The sequence below is a fragment of the Drosophila guanche genome, unplaced genomic scaffold, assembly GCF_900245975.1.
Source record: "Drosophila guanche unplaced genomic scaffold, DGUA_6, whole genome shotgun sequence".
In the NCBI taxonomy this organism is placed as follows: domain Eukaryota; kingdom Metazoa; phylum Arthropoda; class Insecta; order Diptera; family Drosophilidae; genus Drosophila; species Drosophila guanche.
The window spans coordinates 2068035-2077088 of record NW_022995749.1 but is presented as its reverse complement, the minus strand read 5'-3'; the positions used below and the strand labels follow the sequence as shown (position 1 = coordinate 2077088).

The window sequence follows — 9054 nt, the reverse complement described above, 5'->3', positions numbered from 1 at the left end:
CTGTCGATGTTATTCTCCTCTCACAAAAGGTTTCCCACGACAGCGAAATGGGGGAGAAAACTGAAAGTAAAAATAGACACACAAAGTCCTGCGCTCTCTCTGTCTCACACATGAAGCTTGATTGTTGATCTTATGTTTGTTTTATGTGTGAATTTTTCTCAAGTACAGCTCCCCCCTCCAGCAACGCCACTCCTTTAGTGTGGTGTTTATTATTTTTAGATTTATACTTTTTCCTTCTGGTTGTTGTAATTGTTGTCCGGCCCTTCCAAAATGGCTTCTACGTACACGCCAAACACTATAGAGCCCATCCATCGATGGCTGTCTGGCTTACACTCACAATTTACAACACACATGGCAAACACACACACACACACACACATGTACAAACGTATGCCCGGAAATGTGTACATGAGTGTAGGACAGGGGATGGAGTCACGCACAGTCGATACTTGAGAAGTGTTATCAAGTGAACCATAAACATTTCTTGCACTTAAAAACTTCCAACTCAATTTTCGCCTCAGCGATATGCGATATACACAAACACACACTCACATGTACCACATGTAATTGTATCGATGAAAATGTTATTTACAGCAATCAACAGTCAATGTGTGTGCCAGACCTCATGGTGTGAGAGATGCTCCGCCTTTTTGCTTCCGTTCCTGCTGGATTTGGATTTGGATTTCGATACGGGGCTTAGGCTTCTTCTTTGGGTTAGAGGTTGGGGCTATTTTTATTTTCATTTTTTTGTTTGGCAATGTGTCTGTCATCATATCAATTACACCCAAGAGCATGCCAATTTATTTGCCAAGTGTTTTCCACAGCCAATTGTACGTGTATGGAGGGAGGCGTCGAGCACGACTGGTTCGAGGCAAAAAATATGAATGAAAGAAACTTTTTCATTTGTGCAAAGGGTACGGATACTGCTGGATGAGTGTCGGTAATGCGGGGTCCAGTGGAGCGGATGGGAAATGATCGAATATCAATGTGGCTGGCTGTAAAAAAAGAAAGCGGAAATGAGGCGAAAATTTAAAGCACGATTCTTGCACGTACGATTGATTCCATTATCGTGTACTCCGCCGGTTTCTGGTTTCTTTTCCAAGTGACAATTGGACTCAATCGATGGATTGAGTGAATGCATTGACAAAGATCTTAGTTTGTCACAAAATGCCACTAATTGATTGGACCGAGTACAAGACTGGGAAAGTGTTTGGCCATGCCTACAAATGAGGCAACTTCCGGAAATGGAAATGGGTTCTGGCCAAATGAGGATATTGCAGACGTGTGGTTTTGTCGCCCTCCCCCCTTCCTGGCTTTCTCGGTCACTGTTGGTGGTCTACAAGTGCTCGATTTCCGGACTTTAACTCGTTGACTCGCATGCCGCAGTGTTGGGACATCTTTGCTGCACCTCAAGCACATTGCGGTCAGCCACAAGTTGCCTCCGTATGTGTATGTGTACGTCTATTTGTGTGCGTGAGTGAGTGTCTACTTGTGGATAGACCCTGGATGACACTTTAAAATTAAGTCGATTGAGGTTTTATTCAACTTTAATGCGCACAGACACTCTGCGTACAGCACACTCAATGATTAATCGCTGACTGACATTCAGCCCACTCAATGAGAGCACCCACTCTGTGTCCTAATGAGCCGTAAAGGATTCTATGGCCAGGCAACCCACACAGCCAAGCGGCCCACACAGCCCACACCCACACGCACACACAGTTTTGCCAGACATGGCCAATTTGCATGGCATTCGAGGCTTCGAGGAATGTCTGCCGAGATGTTTTGATTGAAAATGCCAGCCATTCAGCCATCATGAACACCCACCCACACCCACACACATATGCAGGGCACACAGAGAACGTTCTGTACAGTCCACCCATACACATAAAACCATTGCCACCACCTACTTAGCATAAATTTGTAAGCTTGTAAATCTAGCATTTGTAACTCTAAATGTTTGCAGAAGAACCCAGTGGCATGCCTGAGGCCGGGACCAGCCCCAGAACTGCTGCGCTTTGGGGCCTTTGAGTAGAATCGAGTCTCCCGCCACCATCGAATATTCCAGTTGCAGGAAATAATTGCACACAGAAAACAACTTTAATCAAACTCTCCACAAGTACGAGTACACACAAATAATTCTCATTGTGGCAACTACTCATAATGCTTCTGCTTCTGCTGCTGCCGCTCTAAACGTTGCTAATTGCATCAATTATTGGCCAAAGGCTTTGTGGCATGTACATACCAGCACAACGCAGCCAAAATTGAAGTCGAAAGCCAAAGCCAAAGCCAAACTAAACCCAAGTTATTGAAACAATTAATCAGCCCATTTCCGCTGACCCAAAAACTGAACAGAACCGAAGCCACTCGCAAAACGACAGTAGGACGCAGTCGATGCTGTATTTAGCCATAATCAAGTTTAGCGACATTTAGCCAGAATGCTACTTTTATTTTTGTTTCGTTCCTTCGATAATGATCGTTTCGCCTGGGTAGGACGAACATCAAAATGTAATTTGCCACAAATGTTTCACACACATCAATTATCCGTAATTGACTGTGAACGTGAAATTCACGTTTATAATTATGTGACAGAGCCGTTGAGGCGGAAGTAGCCAAAGTAAATGGACAAAATTCGGGGCCAGAGCCATGTAACTTTTAATGTCCTTACCCTGCGTACAGTGCGGGGAGGGGGTACGAGTCAATCTTTTAGTCAGTCACTCACAAGGTCAGCAGCAGTAACCCAAGATGGGCTAAGCAAATGTCTGTTAAGCCTTCTTAGAAACTTTACTTAACGGCGGGGCCACCCTTTGCTGGGTTTGCTGGGTTTACCGGGTTTGTTGGGTTTGTTGGGTGACGTGAACCCCGAGGGGTTTATTGAGTGTTAGGCAATAAATTACAAAATAGGTCTATGGCCGGAGGGGTTGGGGGGCGTGTTCGCGACAAGTTCGTGCGCGAAAAAAGTTTCCAGGTTTTGATGGTGCCATTGACCTGTGGCCGGGGCTTGTCATGTTTTTTAAGCGACAAGCCCCTGGGCGTTCTTTTGGTAGCTGTCGCCTATGACTCACAGAGAGAGCGTAACTTTCGGACACTTCTTAATGGTATTTCGCATCAGATTGAAATAGATTAAAGCGTTAGTAGCGGTTTTCATTGAACAGATTCCATTGATAAGCCGTCAAGCTTCCTCCCATCTGTCTGATGCCCCTGCTGATGATGGCTGGCCCTGTGGAGCTATAAAAATTGCAAATTACCCAATTGCCTGGGGCGTCTGCCGAGAGGGCCATCCGGTCTGGCTCTTCAATTATTTAAGCTAATTGCGGCCACACTCAAAACCACCAGCAGCACACTCGGCGTATACGTAATGCGAATCGTAAGCAAATGGGGAAGGGATTTTAGAATTTAATAAGAGGCCTGACCAGGCGACCGTAAGAAAGTAATTGAATTGGCAGAGCACACAGATGATGGGAATGTCGTAAAGTGGGCTGGGGGCGAGAGTGGTAGAAAGGCGGATGAAGAGTGGAACGGCAGGAAGAACAATTCCAGAGAGCTACCAAACGGCGTAAGGCACAAAGAGGTCTCAATGGGCACTTGGTATACCCTCAAAGAAGCAAGAAGAAAGACGCATCGCACACATAGACAAGAGCACGGACACGGACACACTAACACCTACACTCCACATGTCAGTTTTTTTAATGCTGGATGGATGGCCTCCCCGTCTAAAAAGAAATGCCAGAAAATCGAGTCTCAGTCTCTCTCTTTTTATGGTACCCATTGCAGATGATACATAGATATTATATGGTTTTGATCTGAAGTTTGCACTGCAGGAAAAAGCAAAGCAAATATTGGAATCAATGTGAGATTGTCAGTCTGTTTAGACATCCGGCTATACCCAGCCAAAAGCATGAAATGTTAACTATAATATCCTCACTAGTCAAAAATCAATCAGCAAGGGTATCAATTGCCTCGGCCCCCGAGGCTATCCTTTTTCCTGTTTGTTTTCCTATTTTTTTTTACTTCTACTTACATTTCTGTGTGTGTTTTTTTTTATTCTTGTTCTTGGTGTTTGTTGTTGCTCTTTTCCTAGTTCTCTTTCGCTTTCTGTTTTCGCTTTTTTGTTGCTTTCAATCATGCATTTTGCTTTGATTTTTACTGCAACCCGGATAAAAAGCGCACGGGAAAAAAGTAGACAAAAATAAGAAAATCAGAAAGGGAATGCTGGAAAAGCTGCTACATTTTCCTAATGCTGTTGTTATTGTTCTTGTTCTCGTTGTTGTTGTTGTTTTTGGTGCTGCTGTTGGCGCTTCCTGTCTGACCCGTGCTCCATGCCTCCACCCCACTCACTCACTTACTCATTTCTCTCTTTGTGTGTGTCGTTGTTGTATTTGTTGTTCCACTCTTTGTTGCTTTGTTGCTTCATTGCTGTTGCTGATGCGGCTGCTGCGTTTATAACGGAAAATTGTTTTCAGCCACACACAAGCAGACACACAGACACACGCACGCGCGCACTCACACTAACACAGAGACACACTGCCTGCAAATTGTATGAAAACACTTGAATCCAAATAAAACAACAAAATGTTAATTAAATGCCTTTTTCCGTCTCTTTCTTCCTATTCTATGTGCATCCTGTTCGCCTCCTGCTCGTTTCTGCATCTGGTTCTGGTTCTGGTTCTGCTTCTGTTTCTCTTTCTAACAGTGCCACGTGGCCGCTGCAATGGTGGCAGCCTCGACCTCCTTTGGCTACCATTCGGTGAACCAGCTGGACCGCACGCTCATGTGACGTCAGCTGAGCAGTTGCAGCACCTGCAGCGGTGGCAGCAACTGCGGCGGCGGTGGCAGCAACGTCGGCGGAGTTGGAGGCGGCTCCCGCAGTGGCCATCACCACCATCACTCCTCGGGCACGGCCACGCCGTCCTCTTCGCAGCGTTCGTGCACCCGCTGCCAGAGCTTCCATCGCCACCACCACCGGGACAGGCGCCGCAGCTCAGGGATGAAGCATCGCGGGGACTACAACTCCACGTCGGCGGTGAACAGTGCGGCCAAGACGATAGTGACGATCACTGCACCGCCGGCGGCAGCGGCCTCTGCCAGCTCGTTGCACCTGGGCGGCGGTGCGAGGCCCTCATCGGTCTCCACTCTAACCATAGCCTCGGTTCCGGCCACGCTATTGCTGGAGCCGGCTTTAGGGCTCGGCGGCGCGTCGGTGAGTGCGGCCAACAGTCCAGTGGCACCCAGCCTGAAGCACTCCAGCCTGGCGATGACGCCGAGCGGCATGGGACCGTCGAACTCTTCGGGTCACCACGTATCCTTCATGCCCATGGCTGGCATGAGGCGTCTGCGAAGCTCCAACTCCTCGCTGAGCTCGCCCACGGCCCCAGCTCTTGGTGGTGTCGACACCATCTCGGCTATCTCGCTCACTGATGCCACCGAGGAGCACCAGCAGCAGCACCACCACCACCACAGAGTCCTGGAGCAGCGGCAGAGTGTGCAGAGCCAGATCACCACCCTGGACGACGTGGACGATGACGAGGACAGCGACAGTGAGAGCATCGGATTGGCCCTGGTGCAGACGACACCGCAACTGGAATGCCAGCCGGAGGCGGCCTCCAGTTCCTCCAGCTCCTCGGTAAAGTAAACTCAGCCACCAGCAGAATCACATAATTATTCACGGAGACCACAGCCCAGTTAACTAGCTCTTAAGGACTCTTCATAGATGTGAGTGTAAATATCTGCATACATCAGGCGATCTAGCCCTCGTCTAGTCTCTCATTAGCTTATCGATTGGTGATAGAACACTATGCAACAGAAAATCTAATCATCAAATCCTTTCCGCTTGATTAAGAACTTCAACATCCTCCTAACTAGTCCAATGATGCGATGGCGGGTGGGTTGCATAGTGTGAATTAGTTGTTACAATTAGTTGTCATATCTTAGATCTTCCATTACAAAGATGTTATCCACTAGAGTACAATATTTCGTTCTGTAAATGTTTCAAACGTCTTAGCCATTGAAAGCTACGTCTTCAACCTGTCCACGTACCTGACTCTCTTTCAGAAGCAAAACCAACTCCAAACCAAGTACTCAATACCAAACTATAGATACTTGTCATATGATACTGTAAATAGCTACAATAGCTTCACTCTTTACCTCTTCCTCTATCTCTCTCTATAGATATATCAATTTAATAACTCTACTTCTGTTTCAACTGAAATTAAAATAAACAATACGGGTGCAAATGAATTTAACTCTGCCTCAGTGAGGGGGAGACTCGAACAATCAGCAAACTGGCTTCGAATCGCTTCCCAACAGCGCAGTGCACACACACATTTGGGTTGTCAGTGTTTAAGTACAAAACTATGAAGGTTCTTTGTTTATGTTTGGTTTTTACTTTGAACTACTTACGAGCATAGCAATAGACATAGAGTGAATGTTAAATGTACTTCAGATGTGCAAGGCTTACTTAATAAATGAGAGAGAAACTTAATGCATTAATCCATCAAAGGGCTCTTCTACTTGGTATGAGTGAGTGCTCTTCCGATTTCGATTTTGCAATAATTAATGTGTGCAATTAGGATTGATTTTCCCGCTCCACCAAAATATAAATGGCCCTGTCAGAAGGGATCCTGTGTGGATGGTCGGGGGTAAAAACTAATAGAAATGGCGATACGTCATTTTTGTGGATGGTTCGGGAACAGAACAAATCATCATCTCGGGACGAGAGAGAATAGAAAAATGTTGCTCATTGTTTTCAAAACAAACAAAGCGAAATGAAAAACGAAGGCAAATAGAAAAGTAAGCACACACACAACAAAAAAAGAGCAAAGCAAAGCAGATCAGAGCAGAGCAGACGAGCAAGAAACAAAAGCAAAAAGCAAAAAGCAAAAAGCAAAACAAAAAGAAACTATAACAAATGGCAATTATTAATATTGAATATGTATAGCGAATAAGAGAGAAATAGCTCCTAGAGTTCTTTGTGGGCTGGAAGTACACATATATAAATATTTCTACGCCCCCACCCAAAGCCCGTTTTCGACCATCTATAGCTGTAATTGTAAAGATTTGTGTGTGTACGCGTGTGTATATATGTGTGTTAGCCATGTAAGCATCTTAGAAGCCGAAGCAGCCGTTGAATGGGCAGCTCAGATTGCATTAAGATATGGTCAGATTCCGAGTCAGAGGCAGAGGAAACCATCAGCTGTAAACTGTAAACTCTAAGCTGTAATCTGTGTACTGCAAACCACTTAAATTTATATATAAATTGTATGTACTTGTACTATGTTTGTGTATGTGTATGTGTGTGTGTGTGTGTATCTACCATATAGTATGTAGGACTACGCAAAAAGAAATTAAAAAGCGAAAACTATGCAAGAACAGAATATCGAGAACACTCGACGATGACTTTGTCTTTTTTAAATTTTCAGCTCGGGCACTTGGTGGTGGTGGTAGTGGTGGTGGTGGTGTTGGGGGAAGAAATCCTTACGGACTTGCGGTTTACTGGAAAAAGATTATTCTTATTCAGAGAGTGGAGGGGGGATGATGCTGCACTTGACGTCCGATGGTCTGATGGCCAGCCAAGCTAGAAGACAAAGTGCAATGGCAGTTCAGCAAACAACTGGCAAAAAGTTTACACTTTACATTTTCGGATCATTCTGGGGACGAGTGCTTTTTGCGCCCTTTCCCCTTTGTTGGCCCCAGCGCACTCTCAGGCTCTCTGAGCCTGTTGGGGCAAGTATGAGCTGTCGGGCAGTCAGTCACTCAGGGGCTAAGATGGATAGACAGCTGCAAGTTGCAGTCAGCAAAGTGCGAACTGCCAGCCACGCATCTTAAACAACTGGCCCCAGTACACAGGGAGCTCACACATGACACAGCATCTGTGCAGGGGATTTTCGCCCCACCCCACCCCACCCCACCCGCACCCTTAAGCCATCAGTGGCGGGCAAGGGGAAGTGGAAGTGGAAGTGAAAGTGTCTGTCCTGCATTCGCATTGTCGGCAACAATGTGGAGACAAAACGTGCTACGTGTATTGACTCACTAATGAGAAAATAAACAAGAGACCAGGTCAGAGGGGACAGGGCAGCAAACCCCACAGCAGCGACGCACTAATGACCCAAAGTTGAACCCACAGAGATACAGATAGAGATACAAAGCGCAGATACAGATGCGAAAGCAAATGGCATGGCCAAAGGGTCACAACAGTGGGTGGGGTCTGTGTCTCTTCCACATGAGTGGCCAATCTGAAGCTGCCACACCTTCGCCGGGTCACAGACTTTGTTGCACAGTGACTACAAATGTGTGTGAGTGTGTATAGTGTGTGTTGCATGGAATGGAGGTCAAAACACATCAGCACTGGAGATACGCGAAAGTTACAGATGTGCAGCGTTCTGTCCTGGCCCCGTAATCAGCCAAATAACGACTGCCAAAATGGTGGATAAGCGGAGAACTAATAAAAAAGAAACGTTGCATGGCATTGCGCAAGCTGCACACAATACTTATCCCTCTACCCTCCTCCCCATCCTTGGCCCATCAAAGCTTATCACTGAAGTTGAGCAGAATGCTGAGCTTTGAATGGCGAGCGTCAAACCCTCGACGACATTTTATTTGCTCGCTGGTAATTTTGTTTCCGTTAGCTACTAGTGCTTTTCACCCTCTCTATCTCTCGGGAAATATCCCTCTCTTCCATCATTCTTATGCCACATCCTAGCTCGCTCTCTCTCTCTCTTTCTCTGTCTCTATCCCCTGCCCACTCTGTTCATCCTTTCCATGTGGCCACATCCTGGCTCCTCCGCTTCTTTTGTTGGGCTTGGTTAATGAACCGAAATGCGTGTTTGTCTCCACGCTTTGGGTTTGAATTTTGTGGCATTGGACTGGAGTTCGCTGCTCTATTCAGCTCCTCGTCATGCTCCCTCTGCTGCTGCTCCTTCAGCGATGTTGGTGGCAAAATTGTGTTGCCCCAAATACAAGTATATCTGGGTTTGTATTGCAATCATGGTTTTGATGACTTTGTTGCTGGGCAAAGTCAAATTCGCGTGGTCTCCCGAGTCGCCCAGAGTTGGGGAA

At 46.3% G+C, this 9054-nt stretch overlaps 1 protein-coding gene across 1 annotated transcript in view; it reads left to right on the top strand.

Moving 5' to 3' along the window:
- LOC117585478 (dopamine receptor 2) overlaps positions 1-6053 on the top strand; it is a 24961-nt gene extending 18908 nt beyond the window's left edge. Inside the window, 1 exon segment of the mRNA XM_034274970.1 lies at positions 4694-6053. Within this exon segment, the coding sequence (XP_034130861.1) occupies positions 4694-5632 (939 nt within the window). The 3' untranslated portion in view covers positions 5633-6053.
- The last annotated feature ends 3001 nt before the right edge of the window (positions 6054-9054 follow it).